Here is a 21,451-nt window from a genome sequence, read left to right as displayed (position 1 = left end):
TTGCCAAGACCCTGCAGTGGGTACAATCTTAGCATGTTCAAGGCACAGCAAGAAGGTCACTGTGGCTGGAGCAGAATATATGAGGGAGAAAAGGTTGAAGGTGTCATCAGACAAGTAGGCAGGGACTAGATCACATGGGGCCCTGTGAGCCAAGGTAGGGAGTTTGAATTAATTCTAGAAGTTTGGGGGGATCACTGGAGGGTTTTAAACCAGGAAATGACATGATTCAATAACATTACAGAGTATTTTCACATATATGCCCTCCTTTGAGGGTCTCTACGACCTAAGCACAGCAAGAACTTGAATTTTCATGTTGCAGATGAGGAAACTGAGGCTCATGCTGATTCAGTCGCTTGCCTAGGCTCCTATGATTAGTGGTAGAGCTGGAACTATCAAGCTTATTCTCCTGACTCCCAGTCTCATATGCAGCAATGTTTCTGCATATTCATTTGTGAGTGAGTGAATGAATGAATGAATGAGTCGATTGTGTTCCTATTGGGGAACCCATTAAAGCCAGGGTTCCAGTGACCCACATTGCAGTTCAAACCGGGACTGGGGACTGTGCAGTATCTTCCTAGAGTGCTCAGTGACCACAGTGTAGGTGTGTATGTGTCTTCTCTCTGCCCAGATGGATGAAGAAACCCCGATGTGGTGTCCCTGATCACCCCCACTTGAGCCGTAGGCGGAGAAACAAGCGTTATGCCCTCACTGGACAGAAGTGGAGGCAGAAACACATCACCTACAGGTGCTTTGACTTCCTCTCTTCCTCCCTGGTTTTGGCTCCACCTTCATTCTCTTTTTGCCTGGCCTGAGTTTCAGAGGTTGACACCTTAGGTGGGTCTGTGGTCAGGGCGTGGGCCAGGTGCTGAGAGCCTATGACTTTGTCATTCTTGTGGCTTCCAGAGGATGCTGTATTCAACTTCAGATTTATTTGGTCCTTTAGGGGTTCTCCATTGTGTTCTGTTTACATTCCAATCATGTTTAGTTAGAGAAAGTGGGGCATGGATTGTTCAGTAACTTTTAGCTATGATAAAGAACCATAGCTGAACCCATTCTCCTATCACCGCTTGAAAAACGACACTCTCTGTGATCTACATCCCTTTACCACTTAGTCTGGTAGACTTCATGCGAGATTCCCAGCACAGGTTTCCAGTTGTTTCTTAAGGACTATAGAGAACTGGGACCTGAATCACAACAGTGTCATGCGCTGATTGTCTAGGGAAACCAAGGACAGAGCAGGATCAGTCTTCAAGTCACACCAGCAATCAAGAGCAGGGATGATGGAGCCCATCACAGCATTCTTGGACATCTGAATTTAGAGTGGGGCTGGGACAAGAGCCAGACATAGGGCAGGCTCAGGTGGGCTCTGGTTGGCACCTCACAAGACTCTGATTCCATCTCAGGTAGAACTCCTGGGTTCTGAGGTAGGATTTAAGATAGAGATTTTAGAGTGGAACTAAGGGCTCTCCTGTTGACAAGCTGTAGAGATCAGAACAGGATTCTTGTAGAAATCTGACAAGAAAAAGAAACTGAAGAATCTGGGTTAGAAACTGGATAGACTCTTAGGGTCTCCTGAAGAGGTAGAGTGTATCAAGAAAAAGAACTGAATTCTAACGCAATCCTGACCTTAACTTCTAGCACCCAACTTCTCTGAGCCTCAGTTTTCTTGCCTATGGAATGGGTGAATAATCCTTGTTCCAGGTGTTCAAGGGGCAGAACATCCAGAAACAGTGATGCTCCATTGTGGATAACCATGCAATATGAATATAGTAACCTTAAATAGCTAAATCTATAACTGATTAAATCATACACTGCCCTATACCAGCTTTTAAGTAGACCAGCAGTAATTGGTGCCAAATGTGTGGGTTTTTTTTTTAAGAGACATTTCATTTAAACTCTCCACTGTTTAACTATTTTCATAACTCTTATAAATGCACATATTGTATATATTGGGAGAATGTAAATTTTATATATATATATATATATATATAAAATTGAGCCTGGGTTGCAAGCTCAATCCCTAGTGCGGGGTGTGCAGGAGGCAGCCGATAAATGATTCTCATCATTGATGTTTCTATCTCTCTCTCCCTCTCCCTTCCTCTCTGAAATCAATAAAAATATATTTTAAAAAAGAGAAAGAAACATCAATGATGAGAGAGAATCATCGATCAGCTACCTCTTGCATGTCCCCCACTGGGGATGGAGCCCGCAACCCAGGCAAGTGCCCTGACCAGGAATCAAACTGTGACCTCTTGGTTCATAGGTCAACACACTCAACCACTGAGCAACACCAGCCAGGCAGAAGAACATAAATTTTAGAAACTACTATCCACCAACTTTTTTTTTCTAAAAATTGAAGAGAAATCCTATATTCAACACAGACTTTGTCAGAGACTAAATACAAAACACTGATTAAAGCAAAGATACTCTGATTTAGGCAGGGTTTGGGACCCAGAGCCTTGTCTACTCGGCCTTTCCCTCAACCCCTAGGGCACCTAAGAAGTATTCTAGGTGTCAAAATTTGAAGATTATTGGGCCATATGGTCTCTGATGTTCCTTTTAGCTCTGCTAGTCTTTGACTGTCTGTTACTCCCTATTCTAATTCCTTCCCCTCTCTCACCAGCATTCACAACTACACCCCAAAGGTGGGTGAGCTAGACACACGGAAAGCTATTCGCCAGGCTTTTGATGTGTGGCAGAAGGTGACCCCACTGACCTTTGAAGAGGTGCCATACCATGAGATCAAAAGTGACCGGAAGGAGGCAGACATCATGATCTTCTTTGCTTCTGGCTTCCATGGAGACAGTTCCCCATTTGATGGGGAAGGAGGATTCCTGGCTCATGCCTACTTCCCTGGTCCCGGAATTGGAGGAGACACTCACTTTGATTCAGATGAGCCATGGACATTAGGAAACGCCAACCATGATGGTAAGGCAATGAGGGAACAGGGGATCAATCCAGGGTTTCTCAGAAGCCCTGAGGAAGAACCTGGAGGATACCGTAGATGAGATGAGTTCCTAGTTTCTAGAGCTTCTTGTCCAAGAACTAAGAACCTGCCCCTCATAATATTCAACATGTGCTCCACCAGGGTCAAGGCCATGGAGATCACTTAGTAAATGGTCTAACTGGGCTGAGTCAGAAGGGAGGAGTTGGAGCATGGATAAGAAGATAAAGTAATGAATCAGGGGCTGGGGAAAAGGGTTAAAAAATAATTAAAGCTGAATGTGGGGTCTGAAAGTGGTAGGCTCTGGCCTGACTGATGACAGCTTCAAAGGCCATCTTATGGGATGACGTGACTGGCTCACTCCCTTATGTCAACCTCACGGGTGAATAACTAACATCCTTGGATAAGTTGCTCTCTATCACTATGATTTAATCACTATTACATGGATCCAGAGTTAGTACAGTAACAGTAACAATACTCTTCAGGTTGCAAAGGAGTCCCTCATCTATATTTACTCATAAGGCGCATGTTTAGTAAGTAGGCAAGTGTAGATCATTTTTAACTGAAGAGTTTGGGATTCAAGTGTCATAGGTGGTAGATAAGTGGCAGTGCCATAGTTCAACCACCTGGCTATGTCTCTAGGGGCAACTAATTCACCCCCACTCTCCTCACCTGTAAAATGAGAGACTGGATTAGATGATCTCTGAGGTCCCTTCCAACTTTTTTTTTAAAATATATTTTATTAATTTTTTACAGAGAGGAAGGGAGAGGGATAGAGAGTTAGAAACATCGATGAGAGAGAAACATCGATCAGCTGTCTCCTGCACACCCCCTACTGGGGATGTGCCCACAACCAAGGTATATGCCCTTGACCGGAATCGAACCTGGGACCCTTGAGTCTGAAGGCTGATGCTCTATCCACTGAGCCAAACCGGTTAGGGCTCCTTCCAACTTTAATGAAACATGATACACAACCCAGGGGATCCAAACATTAAAAAAAAAAAAAAAGCCCTAACCGGTTTGGCTCAGTAAATAGAGCGTCGGCCTGCAGACTCAAGGGTCCCAGGTTCGATTCCAGTCAAGGGCATGTACCTTGGTTGCAGGCACATCCCCAGTCGGGGGTGTGCAGGAGGCAGCAGATCGATGTTTCTCTCTCATCGATGTTTCTAACTCTCTATCCCTCTTCCTTCTTCTCTGTTAAAAAAATCAATAAAATATATTAAAAAAAAAAAAAAAGACATGGTCTCTGCCCTCTGGAAGTCCAGAGTCAAGTCAGAGAGACAGATATGTACCTAAATTACCCTGTCACAGGCAGCCTGTACTGGAGGATATAGCAGAAATGCCAAGAAAATGCAGTAGGAGTCTAGGGGAGAAAGGGACAGAGGATCCTATTCTATTCTATTTTAGATTGTAATAGACAACTAGCATGTTAATATTCTAAGGCCCTGTCAAGTGCTTTTTACATAGTCTATATATATTACTACCCCCATTTTACAGATAGGTAAACTATATAGAGGAATATTAGGTCACCTACCCAAGGTCCCATAGTTGGTGAATGATGAAATAAGGCTTTGAACCTGAGCATTATGACTCCATAGCACACCCAAATCACCTAGAAACCTTTTTTTTTTTTAAATATATTTTATTGATATTTCACAGAGAGGAAGGGAGAGGGACAGAGAGCCAGAAACATCGATGAGAGAGAAACATCAATCAGCTGCCTCCTGCACACCCCCCACCGGGGACGCGCCCGCAACCAAGGCACATGCCCCTGACCGGAATTGAACCCGGGACCCTTGAGTCCCCAGGCCGACGCTCTATCCACGGAGCCAAACCGGTTTCGGCTAGAAACCTTTTTTAAAGAATGCAGACTCCAGGCTCCAGGCCCCTAACCTTTTGCTATTCTGATTCTCTGATTCTGGGCCTGGGAATCTGCATGTAGTCTGATAAAATCCTTCTGATGCAGGGGTTCCATCACCTCAAGAAACACTGTCTCCAACCCCAGAGTGTCCTTAACTTGCCTGATCATAAGACTCAACCAGGTCTTTTGTCATAAACATGGATTCCAGGCCCTCCCTCTGGAGATTCTCATGCTTATGCCTAGGCAAGTTTGGGAAACGCTGGGCATTCCTTTTGCATTCCTTTTCCTTGGCAAAGCTCAGGCTGAGAGCAGACTTTATTTATTTATTTTTTTAATATATTTTATTGATTTTTTACAGAGAGGAAGGGAGAGGGATAGAGAGTTAGAAACATCATCGATGAGAGAGAAACATCGATCAGCTGCCTCCTGCACACCCCCTGCTGGGGATGTGCCCGCAACCAAGGTACATGCCCTTGACCGGAATCAAACCCGGGACCTTTCAGTTCGCAGGCCGATGCTCTATCCACTGAGCCAAACCAGTTAGGGCGCTGAGAGCAGACTTTAAAACCCATTTCCTCAGAAGCTGTGCCTCGCGTTTGTAAATGGGGATGACCTCCTTGAGAAAAATTTGTACCTATCTTTGCATGGATCAGGGATCATCAACTCTTGGCTCATCCTTCAAAGGGTGGTTCAGGAGGTGGTTTGGCCAAAGCTCAGCCCAGGCAAAATTATAAATCCAATTTCTCTTTGCCCCCTGTCCTCTTTCCGACCTAGCTCCATTTCCTCTGCCCCAGTGTCCCTTCCCTTTGTCCTGGATGTGGTTTCCTGGCTTTCAGAACTCCTGTTCTTTATCTCATTCTTATTCTTGGATCCGTGTCAAGGGATGGTGGTCTGTGCTAACTGATAAGGTGTGAAGAGAAGAAAAAGAACATTTTTAGCTCCAGTTATATGCCAGCTTGTGAGATTTTAAGTTATAGCCCTGATAGAGATAAAGGAAATCCTAAAAGGTTGTTGTCCAGGAAGCACCGGGAAGACACTCCTCCTTCTCTGCCCTCCCCTTCTCAGCTCTGGGGTTTGCATTTCCCAGATCCACTCCTTGCTGTTGGAGACCTTGGACCCAATCTTAAAAGCCTAAGCATTGCTGGTGGTGTGGGTGGGAAGGAGTTGAGACCATCCCAGCACCTTCCTGTCTGTCCCACCCCATCCTGATGAATGACTGCTGGTTCTGATAGAAATTCCAAGGTAGCCAATGTCTTCTTTGGACAAGAGTCAAGGCTTTTCTATGCTCTGGAAAACCAAGCATGACCTATCCAGATGCCTCTCATAACCACAGTAATAGCTGGCTGGCAAGCTGGAAAGGCACCAACTGCCCTAGGACGGCTTTTGAAAGGGAAGGCTAGGAACCAAGATTTACTGAGCACCTGTATATTGTCTTGTTTAATTTCCACGTAAACTCAGGGAGGGAGGGAGGGAGCAGCGTTCTCCTGGGAACTTTTGTTTACTGGCTTTCTTCTCTATTCTAAATTTCCAATATGGAAAATTTCAAATTCACAAAAGTAGAGAGAATGACAATATGAACCCCCAGGCACCCATTACCCTGCAACAACAATTATCAACATTATGTCATTCCTATTTTATCTCCCCTCTCCCCTCACACACTTTTATTTTTTGGCTGAGGTTTTTTTTCTGTTTGTTTGTTTTTTTAATTTCAGAGAGGGAGGGAGATGGAGAGAGAGAGATAGAAACGTCAATGATGAGAGAGAATCATTGATTGGCTGCCTCCTGCACGCCCCCCACCGGGGACCGAGCTCACCACCCGGGCATGTGCCCTCACCAGAAATTGAACCCTGACCTCCTGATTCATAGACTGAATCTCAACCATGCAGGCAGGGCTTGGCTAAGGTATTTTAAAGAAAATCCCAGGCATAATCATTTCACCTGTAAATACTTAGGTGTATATCAGTACCTCTGATAACTTTACACAACCACAAAAATCAATTATCAAACCCAACAAAATTAACAATAATTTCTTAAAATCAAATACCCAGTTTGTGTTCATTTTCTCAAGTTACTTCAAAAATGTCTTTTATAGTTGTTTGCTTGCATCAGGATCCAAACACCATGCATACATCATACAAGACTGATGTGTCTCATAAGGCCCTTTTAATTTAAAAGTCACCTTGATTCCTTTTCCTGTGCCTAACAACCATATATATTAAAGAAACTGGGTCACTTCTCCTGAGCATAGTCATTTGGCTTGACGAGATTCAGGTTCACTTTTAACTTTTCTTTCTTCCCCATATTTCCTGAATATTAATTAGATCAACAGGCCAGATTCAGGTTCACTTTTTTGGCAAGAATACTTCCTAGGAGGTGCTGGTCCTCCCTAATCCATCACATTGGGAAGCACATGTGATGCAGGTTGTCCCCCTTTTAGTGATGTTAAGGTTGACTGGTTGGCTCAGGTGTGTCAGCCTGACCCAACCTTTAAAAAGTTTACCTGAGAAACTTTGAAAAGGGGTGGGGGGGGAGTTGCCTAAACTCTAACTCAAAACTCCTGAATCATAATCTCCTCCATCTGTGTGTTTAAAAGGCTCTCTGGAGCAGCAGTCGCCAACCTTTCGGACCTCACGGACCACCAATGTTCCGTGGACCACCAGTTGGCGACCACTGCTCTGGAGAACCTCTGGATGGTAAAGGTGACTCTGATTCTCCAGCTCATTGGAGTCTGGGTGAAAGGTTATCTAGTCCACCATGCCTTAAGCTGGTCTTGGGGACGGCTTCCAGGTACTTTCTGTCCTCAACTCTTTCCAATGAGTCAAGTAGTGAAGTCAGCAGAATTCACTAAGCTCTGCTGGGGAGGGAGCCCAGCCCAAAGGAAGGTGACAAGATGGGAAGAGTCATCCAGACCAGCAATTCACGGGGTAGAGCCCTTTTGCAATTATTTCAGTGACTCTTCCCCACCTTGGGAGCTAGAGTCAGCAGGGATCATAATCTCCATTTTGTAGATGAGGAAAGTAAAGTTTCATGTGGTTAAGAAATTCACACAGTTGGTTAGTGGCAGAGCCAGGTGTGAACCCAGGACTCTGAATTTTTAAAAATCACCCAAGGTGGTTCTGCTGCAGGTGGTCCAAGGACCACACCTGAAAAAATATTGAACTTTTGGCACTGTCCTCTCCTGACTGCTGTCACCGAGCCCTGTCAGACACAAAGCTTGCTCTCAAGGAGCTCACAGTCCGAGGATGAATGAGAGTGTGTGCTAGATACTATCATGTAGAATAGAAAGTGGTCAGTGCCATAGAGATAGTTCAGATAAACCACTGGTAGAGTGCAGAGGAGGCAGAATTCACTGCCAGTGGGAGAAATCCATAAGATATGGCATTGAGCTGAACTTTGAAGAAATAAGGCTATTCCAGGTGGAGGAGATAGCACTGGCAAAAGAATACAGGCAAAGGGAAATTCTGTAAACTTTTGGGGGTTGGAGGAATAAATCAAATGGAGCTCGTCAAATTTGGAGGTCCTAAGAGAAGGAAATGAGGCACAAACAAGGTATATACTTGCTAAGAGGCCCAAGGCTTTGAGCTCTCAGCCCACAGGAATACTCCCTATTGGGGATGCTGGTCCTCACACACAGCTCAATGTGACCTAGCTAATTAACAGTCACAGTTTTGTGACAGGAGCCTGTATGAGTGCTTTACATATTTTGCCTCATTAATCTTCACCTCAGTTCTTATGATGGTACCATTATTCCCTTCATTTTACAGAGAAAGAGATTTAACCTGTCACCCTGCTAGGACATGGAAGTGCTGGGATTCATGGCAGTCTGGCTCCCAGGAACTGCCATTCTGACCAGTGGAGTCTTCTCCATACCTCTGCTTTTCCACGTCACACGCTCCAGGGAGTTCTCCCCCTCCTGTTCCCTCTCCTTCCATCTCCTCAGGGCAGGTCTCTTGGGTTTCTGTGCAGTAAGATGCCGGTTCCCCAGTTCTCTGCCTTTTGGTCCCTGGATCAAACCCACAGGCCCTTTCCTTCAAGGACTTACTCCTGTTGTCTACAGAGACCCAGGCACAGAGGCTCACAGAGTAACAGACACAGGCTAGGGACAAAGGTTTAGTCTGGCCAGGAGCTTGGAGCCCTGTGCCCTGGTTTCCAGCGGAGATCCTTGTGGATATCCCCGAGGAAGAGCCTGGTCAGGAGACAGTGGCCCGAACAGCTTGTCGCAGGTGGAAGAGCAGGCTAGGAGCAGAGCCAAGACTGGACCCCAGGAAGCAGAGCTGCCTTCCGCTCTTTGTTTGGGATGGAGCTCAGAGATGAGCTCACCCTTTCCTGATGCCAGAGGGACCAGGACCTGAGGAAGGAACTGGGGGCGGCCTGGCCTCCTCATGCCAGCTTGCCCTTCCCCAGCAGAAGGCAGCCCCAGGCTTTTGGCCAACCTTGCGCTGATCTTGCCCATGCCCCCTATGCTGGAAAAAAAAACAAAAAAAAACAACTAGTGGTGTCAGCAGAGCAGCAGGCATGCACGTGTCTGGGTCCACCCCATGGGGTTCTTCTCTTTTCCCAAGACTTTAGCCAGAAAGTCCAGAGACAATCCTCAACCCCATATGACCCTCACAGGGCCCTTGGCTGCATTGGGGTAGGATATCTTTGCTAGTGACACTGGGGCCAGAGTGGACACTATGTCTCCTGACAACCTTCTGGGCTCCTGGCAGCCTCCCCTGTACTTCAAGGTGGCAGGAATGGACTGCAACGTGCCTTAAAGCTAGGCAGTAAAAGGCAGGGCTCAAGGTCATTCCAATGCCAGAGATCAAGGGAAGCAGGGCTCTATAACTGGACAGACAGGAGTCAGGACTGCTGAAACAACAGCCTGCCCAACTCCCAGCCCCTTGCATTTATTGCACAAAGTTAGGGTTATTTAATTCCTCCCAAATCAGGTCTTTCCCTGTTCCCAGGCCTGATCAGGGGAGTTGGTTTTAAGAGGATCTGGTTGCTGGAACCCCAAAGGCCTTGTGCTTCCCTTCTGGTCAATGGGCTTATTCCAGGCACCAACCTTCCCTATCTTACGTACGGTAAGGGGGTAGACCTTCTGGCCAAGTTCCCACAGCTGGTGGGGGTAGAGCTGGGCATTAATGTGATCTGCTCCACTCAGAGGCATGTGCTCAAGACCACTATGCTATGTGGCTGCCTCAGCTTCATACCCCATGCCCCACTTTCAGCACCTGGACCTTGTTTTTCACTCAAATTTGAATCCCTATCTTTGATTTTGACGATAGATCAGTTTAGATCTGAGGTCTTGCCGGACTGAGAGCTGCCACAGGTCCAGAGCCCGGCCTGCCCCTGGGTCTCCTGAAGCTGACCTCCAACCTACCACCCAGGACTCCCCTCTGCCTGTCCCACTACCTCCACCTTCGCTCGGGCCCTTTTCATCTCTCACCTGGGCCCTTGAACAGCTTCCGAACTGACCCCTCTGATCCCGCTGTCTCTGGTCTCACCGCCCTCTAAACCTTCCTCCAACCACAGCCAGAGTGATGTCATTGTGTCACCACCCCCACTCCTGCTTAAACCCCCCACTGGCCAAGAAGCCAATCCAAATTCCTTTGCATGGCATCATAGCCTGCTGCCAGCCTGGCTGACCTCATCGCTCTCTGGCCCTCCCCTCGTGCTTTGTTCCAGAGCCAAGTGGAATGAAACTGCTTGTCCCTGGATCTTGTTTATAGCTTTCCCTCTGCCAGGAATGCCATCCCCACCCATATTCCTCTCCTACCCCCTGAATCCATTCTCCTAACTTCTTATCTTTCAACACTCAACTTATGCTTCACCTTGATGAAGCTTCATGGAACACCTTCCTTCAAGTTTAAATGACTCCTCCTTCTTGATATCCTCACTCGACCCTATAGACATCTATTAAAGCACCTGGAACACTAGTTTTACTTATTTTGTTTCTCCCTCTCTATCCCCCATTGTGTCAAGAGTTCTGGAAGGCAGGGTGTGATCCAGTGTCCGGCACGGGGCCTAGCACGAAATCTATGGGTGTTTTCTAACCTAATGGATTGACAGTCTGATATCTAAGTGGGTGCCCTGGGCACCTCCCCATCCCCCTCTCCACAGGGAATGACCTCTTCCTGGTGGCTGTGCACGAGCTGGGCCATGCACTGGGATTGGAGCACTCCAACGACCCCAGCGCCATCATGGCACCCTTCTACCAGTACATGGAGACACACAACTTCAAGCTGCCTCAGGATGATCTCCAGGGCATCCAGAAGATTTACGGTGTGTGGCAGGGGAGAGGGGGCCACCACTTCTACTGTGGGGTTGGGCTGTGGCTGCCTGCCTGTCACGGGGAAGGGGGGAAGGGGGAAGAGAAGGGAAGGGAAGGGAAGAGAAGGGAAGGAAAGGGAAGGGAAGGGAAGGGAAGGGAAGGGAAGGGAAGGGAAGGGAAGGGAAGGGAAGGGAAGGGAAGGGGGAGCACTGCCATCCATCCACATAGCTGCTGTGTCTCTGACAGCTGTCTGACCTTTAGAGACTGAAGATGTCCTTGCTTAACCAGAGTGGGCCAAGCTACCTCCCACCCCCACCATCCCCCTTGCCCTCACCCTGGGAAATAGGCGAGGGTATGCTACTGGGAGGGACAAAAGTGAGTAGAGGCCTACCTACTCCTTTTCTCTTGCCTTGCCCCTCCACACACCTCCCTCTAGCCTCCTGAGGTTCACTTTCAAAGGGTCCCACCTCTAGCCAGAAGATCCACACAAGGAAGGTTAAGGCAGGATCTCCATAGGCTAAGCTGAAGAGGACTGGACAGGGGAGGTGGTAACTGGAAGGCATTTTGAAAATAGAATGGACAGGATTTGCTGATAGATGAGATATGGGTGAGGAGGATGACAACAAGGTTTCTGGCTTTTGTAATTGTGGGGCCATAGGACTGACCAGTCTGTAGCTCAGAGATCGGGCTGGGATGTTGATTTGGAAATCTTTGGTGTCCAATATAGCCACATGTGGATATTGAAATTGAAATTTATCTTAATTAGACTTAAATAAAATAAAATTTTCAGTTCCTCTGTCACACTAACAACTAGTCACTCATTTCAAGTGTTCGGTAGCCAGGTGTGGCGAGAGGCTACTGTACTGGACAGTGCAGATATAGAACATTTCTGTCATCCCAGGACATCCTATTGGACAGCTCTAAGAGAGAGTCTTTAAAGCTGTGAACTGGATGATATCACTTAGAGTGGTGGTTCTTAATCTGGCTGCCCACTGGAATCACCTTCAGTTTTCAATAAAAAATACCAATACCAGACCCTTACCCCAGAGATTTGGTTTTAATTGGTCTGGGTGCTTTCTGAGCATCAAGAGTTTTTTAAACTCCCCAGGTGATCCTATTATGCAGTCCAAGTTGAGAAGCTCTGAGCTAGGGACCAAAATAGAGAGAGAGAGAAAAGAAGAGGACCCAGGGCTACTGCACCTTTCGAGTAGGGGGGAATGAGGAAAGGTTCCCAGTAAAGGAGGCTGAGAAGGCACAGCCTCAGGTAGGAGGGAAACCAGGAGAGTGCTGGGTTCTGGAAAAAAGAGTGTTTTGAGGAAAGGGTTTCTATGATCTTGCTACAAGTGTGGGCCTCAGACAACATGAGCATCACCTGAGAGCTTAAAGAATTGCAGGATTTCAGGCCCCACCAGATCCTCTGAGTCATAATCTGCATTTTATCAAGATCCCTGAAGAATACATATGCACATCAAAGTCTGAACTAAGTAACCATTGAATCTGGCAACATAGAGGCCACTGGTGATCTTGACAGAGCAGTGCAGTGAGTAACGGGGCAAAGTCATAAGGAAGCAGGATAAAGAATGAAGGGGAGTGAGGAAGTGGGCCAGCATGTGTGGAGGGGAGCAGAGGAAGAGGGTATGGGACACTGAACCTAAGAAGGGACTTGTTCTCTCACAAAAGGAGAGAAGAAAGAGAACATACCAGATTTGAGGGTGGACAAATGAGACTCTCATTTAATGGTTATTTTTCACCTATTTTCTCAAAGATTGGGGAATGAAAAATGGGGAGAGAGTACAGGAGGCTGGAGTGTGACAGACTTGTCTCAGACTGCCTAGGTGATGGGGAGGCAGAGAATGGCTGGCCCCTTTCTAAGATGCAGCCCCTCTCTCCAGGACCCCCAGCTGAGCCTCTGGAGCCCACAAGGCCCCTCCCCACGCTCCCTGTCCGCAGGATCCATTCACCGTCTGAGAGGAAGCATGAGCGCCAGCCCAGGCCTCCTAGGCCACCCCTTGGGGACAGGCCATCCACACCCGGTGCCAAGCCCAACATCTGTGATGGCAACTTCAACACAGTGGCTCTCTTCCGGGGCGAGATGTTTGTGTTCAAGGTAGGCCCAGTCAACGGGCACCTTCCAGGGGTCCCCTTCCATGTCTTTCCCACCATGGAGCAGGCTTCGGCCTGCTGTGGGGCCTAAATGGGAGCCGGCCCAATGGCCAGAACACGGGATCTCTTCCTGGTGCTGTGAGTGAATCAAGGGGGAGAGGGGGAATTGGTGACCCCGGGGTTATCTCTTGAAAGTGTTGGAGACTTGCTTCTGGTCTGTGACTAAGCAAGTCAGCCCCCCTTCTCTGGACTTCAATTCCTCCATCTGAAAACCAGGGGTCATTCCCCTAAAGAAGGGTGTATGAAGATCAGATAATGCATGGGTATGAAGTAGGGGCTGGCACAGTGGTGGCTGCGTCTGTCTCTATCCTGCCAGGGCTGAGAGGCTGGTACTGAGGCGTGCCTGACAGGAAGCAAGCCAGGCTACATCTTGTCACCTGTCTGGTCCTATCACCTTAGCCATGGGCTGACTGGTGGGGAAACCTGCTTGGTGTGTTGCATTGTGTTTTAAGGGAAGCAGGCTCTGAGATGATGTTTGGAATGCAGGACTTCAATGAGGGAGTACCTTTGGGATCAGCATCTGTAAGAGGGAAGCAGGACTGGGCGGAAGATGATATTTATAAGCAGCCATTAGGCCCATTGCAGACTCAGCCACCCTCACAGGGGGCTCTGGAGCTAGGCTGGCTGGTCAGAATTATCCCATATTGGGCTCCAAATGGCTCTAACTTTATACCCCCTGGCTCATTCAGTCATTGGATAAGGAAGGATGTGACCTGGGGGAAACTCTCTGAAGCAGAGGCCATCCTGAGAGGCTGACAGTTGAAAACTGCCTGCTGACCACACTCCCAGCCTCGGAGGCAGTAAGCCCTCCAATGAAGGGGGTCTGGGCAGCATGTCTCCATCACACTGGGAGGTAGTAGAGGACTTCCCCACTCCCCTCGTGGAGTTCTCCCCAGCAAGTTTTGAGCACTGAGCAAGAATCAGGCACTCTGGGTCAGCCTGCCTCTCACCGAGTGGCTCTAGGCACCCACTTGGCATTCCTTAAGACCCTGTATATCTCATATCAACTTAACAAGAGTTGTGAAAGTCAAAATAAGGTTTAAACAAACTGGATGTGAAAGTCCTTTGAAAAACCTTTTCTAGTTTTTGTACCATCTTTTACGAATCACATTCATTTTTCTGTACTCTTGGATCTTCCAACTGAACAGTTCCTAGGCAAGTCTGGGTTTTATTATCCTCACACATAAGAAAACTGAGGTCCTGGGAGGTTATAGACCTTGCCCAGTATGCCTACCAGCCAGGGGCTGCAGTGAGGCAAGGCACCAGTATGAAGAGGAGGGCTTTTCTCACACTCTTGGCCTATTGATCTGCCATTTATTCAACATCGATTATGTGTCCCCTACTGTTCTAGGCACTTTGCCTGCATTCTCTCATCTGATCCCTCATTATTCCCCCATTTGCAGGTGAGGCTCTTTAAGTACTATGCCCAAGGTCATGCAGCTGTAAGTGGAGGAACCTGAATTCACACCCAGGTCTTGGGGGAATTCCCCCAAGCAAAAGAGGGTTTGCTTCTCATGGTCCTTGCCCTGCTGGATGGAGCCGGCCATATATGAGGAGGGCACTCTGCCCAGGCTCAATGACTCAGGAGTGGCTCGGCTGATGTCAGTGACTCTCTGCTACCCTCATGTGGCTACTCCAGGCCCTGGCACCATCCCTTCTGCTCCTCCACATCTCTTCCCCCATCAGACCTGTCTACTCTGTCTCAGGCTGCACCTTTAAGGAGGCTTACTTAAAAAGAGTTAATGAGCAGCCTGTCTTCCTCACAGGGCTTTGAAAGGTAGAAGCAGTAAATGGACAGACTTGACAAGGGTTTCAAGGCTGGGCCCAGGGGAAGGTATTGGGTGGTTTGGGCTGAGCTCTGGGTTCACAGGTTATGCTTCTTCCTCTCTTCTCCTTAACCCCTAGGATCGCTGGTTCTGGCGCCTGCGCAATAATCGGGTGCAGGAGGGTTACCCCATGCAGATCGAGCAGTTCTGGAAGGGCCTGCCTGCCCGCATAGATGCAGCCTATGAAAGGGCTGATGGAAGATTTGTCTTCTTCAAAGGTAATGTGGCCTATGCTGAGGGACTTGGGATGGTTCCCTGTCCTCGGGATCCCCTTTTTTCATCTGTGAACTTGGAGAAAGTGAGGTGGGAGGCAGATGTACTCCAATGGTCCTCCTAGCCCTAACAGAGACACTGACATTTGAAAGGACAGATCCTTCAGGCAGACAATGCACAATTTGGGGAAATCAAGTCAAGGAGTGATTGTTAAGGGTCTGTATGTGTCAAAGTTGGTGGGTGACAAGCCTCAGCCACATGAAGTAGAGGGTTGTTCAGGCCATTGAAGACCATCAGTGCTCCATGGAAGGCCACCCTATCAGTGACCCAGAGGGAGGAGGCCACACAGCCCAGAGGCTGGAACAGTCAGGGAAGGGGAAGGGGGGCTTAACATGTGCAGCATGCCACCCTGTGCCCTCCCCGAGCCCATCCTGTGCTAGGTGGTTTCACTTCTTGACCTGGGTCAGATAAGATCCAGACAGTTAGTGAGAAGCAAGGAACGCATTCCAAGGGGGAAGGAACAGCATGGGCAAAGGAGGAGTGTGGGGATGTGCACGTGTGGACATCGGAAAGCTGTGAGAAGTGGCCTGGAAAGGTAGTTTTCTGGGGAGAGGCCTGAAGAGCCTTGTTTGCCAGGCCAGAATTTAATATTGATCTCTTAGGGCAACACTGGAAATTCACTGAATGTTTGTCAGCACACAGAGAACCAGAGAGCAGGTGCAGAGGCGGGAGGCCATTTCTGAAATGGTTGCTGGAGCTGAGGAGAGTGATGTCTGCAAGGCCCATAGCAGGGAGGCTAAAGACAGCTAGAGGAGGAGGAACGAGGGCCAAAGGTGATGCCAGGACTCTGGGAGGCTGAAAGGTGATGAGGGAGGGCGCCCCCTGTGGTGGAGATGAGGAACTCTGGAAAGCCAATTTGGAAATGCCCGGAGGCAGATGGGCCATCAGGATACCTGGGTCTGGTGCTCAGTCCACTGAGAGAGTGGCTATGGGCTAGAGCCTCAGAGTTGGGTGTCATTGGTGGAAGCGGGGAGCAAGGAACACTAGTGTGTACGAGTGGCTGAGATCACCCAGAGAGGAGAAAGGAACAAGTCACAGAGGGCGAAACGCGGAGCCTGGGCAACATGGAGTGAGTTGTCCAGGATCTGTGATTGGCTTCTGGCCTCTTGCCCCCTACAGTTTGCCTGGGCCAAGAGGCCCCAGTCTTCTACTGAGGGTATCAAGCAGGCCTAGGGCTGTTTCCCTGTTGTACTCTGGCTCTATGAATGACTTCAGTCCCCGAATAAGATGGGCAAGTGGCACTAGCCACAACCTCTGGCATTGAGTGACTGGGGAAGGCTGATCCTGGGCTTCTCTTGGCCACAGGTGACAAGTACTGGGTGTTTAAGGAGGTGACGGTGGAGCCTGGGTACCCCCACAGCCTGGGGGAGCTGGGCAGCTGTCTGCCCAGAGAAGGCATTGACACGGCTCTGCGCTGGGAACCCGTGGGCAAGACCTATTTTTTCAAAGGCGAGCAGTACTGGCGCTACAGCGAGGAGCGGCGGGCCACAGACCCTGGCTACCCCAAGCCCATCACCGTGTGGAAGGGCATCCCACAGGCTCCCCAAGGGGCCTTCATCAGCAAGGAAGGATGTATGTATGGGCCCGGCAGGGTGGGAGGGGTCTCAGCAAAGCCCTTGGGCACACTCTCAGGGTATCCAGGTTTGAGAAACACTGCCTGAGAGCAAAGACAACTGCCTCATATCCACCCATGTTCACACAGTAAAATTCTCTTACCAGCTACCAAGTCACAATTTCTTATCTTCAGGGATGATTCTCCATTGAGAGATGTTTTCATAGACTGACTTCATTCCTTCAAACAGCATTCCTCATGGGCTCAGGTGTACTCCAGGAGTTCCTTGAGTTATCAAATCTGAAAAGCAATGATATGGTGGTTCAAAGGTGCTTTTTCCCAGGGTTTGAGGGCAGGGAGGTGAAGAGAGAAGCCTTCTTTATTTACGAGACATTTTCTAAGCTCCTCCTAGAGGCCAGAGTAGGAACTTCTCAAGAAGAGGCTGGGTCTTGTCAGGTACAGAGTAGGTATCATAAATGTCTGTTGAATACATCTCCACTGATATGGTCAAAAGCACAGCCTGGCTGGTTTCACATCCCATCTCCACCACTTACTATGAGTTTGGGCAAATCACTTTGTTTCTCAGTTTCCTCATCTATAAAATGGAGATAATAATACCTACCTCACAGGATTTTGTAAGAATTAAATAAATTATGTAGAGCACCTTAGACCAGTGGTCGGCAAACTCATTAGTCAACAGAGCGGCAAACCGCGGCTCGCGAGTCACATGTGGCTTGCGAACCGCAGTTTGCCGACCACTGACTTAGACCAATGTCTAGCACGTGGCCCATGCCATCTGCTTTAGCTGCTATCATCATTGTCATCTTGTTGATGTGTTTTAGTTTATATGGAATGACAGATTTACTCCACAATAATTACTTAGAACCAGGTTGTGTGGGAGGGCTGAAGATGGAGCAGAGAACAAGACTTGCATTGCATCCTGTCTCTCAGGCTAGGAGCAGAAAAATAAGATAACAACAAATGCTGTAAGGGAAAGAAATGCTGTGAGAAAGCAACTAGGCAGAGGGGGCCACTTTAGCGGTCATTGGGAAGGACTCTGATATCACTGGTAAGAAAGCCAACAGCCCCAGGGACAGAGCAGCTATCTGGTGGCTCTCCTGTGTACCTAATGCTTTACACACGTGGTCTCGCTTTCTGGGGAGCCTCAGAAACAGATGACATCAAAGACTTTGGCCAATGAACGTCCCAGCCAGGGTGGGGAACCGGCCAATGAGAGTCGGAGTGCGTTGCTTTGGATCTGTGGACTGGCTCACTGCTAAGGCTGTTGCTGGGAGCCTTGGGGTGGCCCCCCAGGTTTGCTGCCTTCTTTACTTCCAGCCCCTCCCCTAGAAGGGTCCCAGAAATCTTGTAATCAGTGTTGCGAAGTGATGTATGCCAAGCCCCCACAAAAAAATCCATAATAATTGCCAAGAGGTGGTGTCTGCTGTCAAGAGGAAAAATCTTGCTCCCTGCCTCCCTTGGCTCAGGCAGGAGCTGGACTGAGGCACTAGAGCTATGGAGACCACGCTGTCCAAGCCCTAAGTTAGGGGCTTGATCTGACCCATGTGAGGGTGCCTGTGGGGACAGTGTGACAGAGCTATGGCCCCAGGCTGAGAAGGGTCCAGTCTGGGAGGCACAAATTGAATTTACCAATTTGACTTAAAGCCCCTCTATGGCTCCCCAGAACCTTTGAGAATACGGGGTGGGCTGCTCCAGGTCCTGGGTGCTCATCTCTGCAGCCATGCAGGCGGTACTCCACAACCCAGACACACTATTTGCAGGATGTGCCAAGCACTGTGCTTCCCCACCTCCAAGTGTGCCAACACCCTGCTCCCACCACCTCACAAGCCCACCCCTCCTTCAGAGCTCCTCTGTGACTCCCCCAGGTGGGAGAGGTGCCCCTCCACACAGCCACAGCACCTTCCGCCCTCTCATGCAGGCGCAGGGAAGTGTCTGGGAGTGGTGGTGATGCCGGGCTGTGTTTCTGCAGATTACACCTATTTCTACAAGGGCCGGGACTACTGGAAGTTTGACAACCAGAAACTGAGTGTGGAGCCTGGCTACCCACGCAACATCTTGCGTGACTGGATGGGCTGCAACCAGAAAGAGGTGGAACGGCGCAAGGAGCGTCGGCTGCCCCAGGACGACGTGGACATCATGGTGACCATCAACGACATGCCAGGCTCTGTGAATGCGGTGGCTGTGGTCATCCCCTGCATTCTGTCCCTCTGCATCCTGGTGCTGGTCTACACCATCTTCCAGTTCAAGAACAAGGCAGGCCCTCAGCCTGTCACCTACTATAAGCGGCCAGTCCAGGAGTGGGTGTGAGCAGCTTAGAGCCCTCTCTGTCCACTCAGTCTGGCCAGTCAGGCCCTTCCTCACCAAGGTCTGAGGGGCAGCTCTGGTCACTGCCCACTGGAGCCAGCAGGGCCCTAGGCTAGGGGTCATGTAGTTGAAGTGGTGGGCGCATTGGCCTAGGATGAACGTGGGGCAGGGAGTGATGGCAGCTGTGCCCCAGGGTGGGTGCCTGGCACCCAGATGCCAGCCTTCTGTCCTGGGTAAACTGCACCCTACTCAAGGGAATAGGCCAGGCCCCATGCCAGGTGGAGGCCCTGTGGTCACTGCATCCTGTGGTGTCCATGAGACGCCACAGCTTGGTTCCTGGCTGGACCCAGCACCTTCTGTGGGAAGCCAGCACTAGTGCTCTCTGTCCCATCTGGGAGAAGCCACCAGTCCTGGTCCCTCTTTGCCAACACCTGCTGGTCAGATGTCTCCCCGCCCCCACCCCACTGTTCTCCAAGGCTACAGGACCCCTGCTGCCAACAGTGGGCAACAAGATGGGTTTCCCCTGCTGGCATGCAGCAGATCCCTCAGGAAACCTGCTCCACACATCAGGGTCTCCTCTGAGACCCAGGGTTTAGGGTCACATGCTGCAGGCAGGGCTGTGGCCCAGCCGGGTCTCACAAGGACCCAGCTGTCACATCTTGAACATTTAAATGTCCTGTCTCTACTGTTTAAAGTCCCATTCTGCAAAGGCTGCTTGAGGCTTTAGGTGAATTAGAGGTGACTGTCTTGGTGATGAGGCCAGGTAACAGGCCATGCCCCAGGTGATAAGGACCAAGGTGCTGCTAAGGCCACTCTAACACCCAGACACCCCAGGAGCCAGGCCCTCCTCATGAGGCTAAAGCACTGGGGCAGAAGCTGACCCTATTTCTGGAGGCTGATCTTTGTGACCATCCTCCACTCTCCTTACTTTCTCCCCATTCCCAGTCTCTAGCAGCACTCCAGCCTGTAGCTTGTGGCCTGGGGGCTCAGCCTGACTAGTTATATGAGCAGAAATGGCTCCAGGCCAACATCCTCATGGCCTTGGGTAAGGGAGTCAGGGCAGCCTTCTCAAGTGCTCAGAGCCCATACCCCCCCCCCAACTACCCTGAGGCCCACTTGATTCCTCAGACCAGAACCAGTGTTCATATCATGAGCTTGGCCCTTGCTAACCCGGCTCACTAGGCCATCTTCCTGCATTGCTCTTTGGAAAAGAGCACCACCAATGGGTAGTGGCCCTAAGCCTAGGGGCCCAACCTACACTGTCTCTGGCAGGAATTCCTAGGGCTCAGCTTGCCTCACTCCAACCCAGTGGAGGCAGCCCTGCTTATCACTGAGAAGCCCTGGGCAAGACCAATGGGTTCGGTGATGCCCGCTGGCTCTCTGCCAAATCCAGGAGGTGGTATCAGTCTTCAGGATGCTGCCACCCTGGCCCTCTGAGCCTACAAGGACCTTGCCCCCACCCTGTGACCTCTGATCTTTGGGTCAGCTTAACCTGTAGGAGACAGGGACTTCTGCTGCCCTGGGCGCTGTCTAAAGCAAAATCTCTTGTCCCAGAGACACCTATTTGGCTCCACTGTGTTCCCTGTCATTATCTTTCTGGGTGTTTTTTTTTTTTTTCCTTCTTCTCATTTTGGCCAAGGGCGGGCTCCCTGGGGCGGGTGGGGAACAACTGCGGAGATATTAGTGATTCATAGGTTTGTACACTGTTTTATACTTTGCAAAGCACTTTATTAGCTCACACCTGTCCACTCACATGAAACTAGTGTAGGCCCTGGGAGGCCAAGGGTAATTTTCATCACGCCCTCAAATGAAGCACAGAGAGGTTGTTACATGCCCAGGCCATCCAGTGAGCTGGCTGGGCCTTGGTCTCCACCTGTGGACCCCTCTAAGGTCCAAGATGAGATCAGAAGTGTCTCTTTTATCCATCTTTTCCTGGCCTCCCTTCTCCCCCTTCCTGGTCCCTCTCCACTCCTCAGGTTGGTGCTCTCACTTCTTGAACGCTCTAGGCCCCACAGGCTCCCGTTGGCTCCTAGTACTACCAAGGTCAGCTGAGAAAGAGCAGGAGATGGAGGCAGGCAACCCAGGCTGCAGATGTGAGGGATGCAAGGCTAGACCCAGAGAGGGCTCAGCCTGGAGGCTTCCAAACTCGGATTATCCTGCCTTGTGATCATCTGTTTGTCCATCACCCCAGGACAGAACAGACAGAGGGGCAAAGCACTGGAGGCCCCAGAGCCCAGCTTCCCCTCAGCCT

At 49.6% G+C, this 21,451-nt stretch overlaps 1 protein-coding gene across 1 annotated transcript in view; it reads left to right on the top strand.

Annotated features, from left to right (window-relative positions):
* MMP24 (matrix metallopeptidase 24) overlaps positions 1–20,866 on the top strand; it is a gene marked incomplete at its 5' end in the record, with an annotated part of 47,659 nt that extends 26,793 nt beyond the window's left edge. Inside the window, 7 exons of the mRNA XM_080683660.1 lie at positions 629–745; positions 2,624–2,928; positions 10,911–11,072; positions 12,954–13,168; positions 15,130–15,268; positions 16,629–16,895; positions 18,866–20,866. Of these exons, the coding sequence (XP_080539786.1) occupies positions 629–745; positions 2,624–2,928; positions 10,911–11,072; positions 12,954–13,168; positions 15,130–15,268; positions 16,629–16,895; positions 18,866–19,203 (1,543 nt within the window). The 3' untranslated portion in view covers positions 19,204–20,866. The remainder of the gene's footprint in view (positions 1–628; positions 746–2,623; positions 2,929–10,910; positions 11,073–12,953; positions 13,169–15,129; positions 15,269–16,628; positions 16,896–18,865) is intronic.
* Between the last annotated feature and the right edge of the window lie 585 nt (positions 20,867–21,451).

This window comes from Plecotus auritus (genome assembly GCF_963455305.1).
Source record: "Plecotus auritus genome assembly, chromosome: 8".
Taxonomy (NCBI): Eukaryota; Metazoa; Chordata; class Mammalia; order Chiroptera; family Vespertilionidae; genus Plecotus; species Plecotus auritus.
Note: the sequence above shows the minus strand (reverse complement) of the source record. Positions and strands in the feature narration are given on the sequence as shown.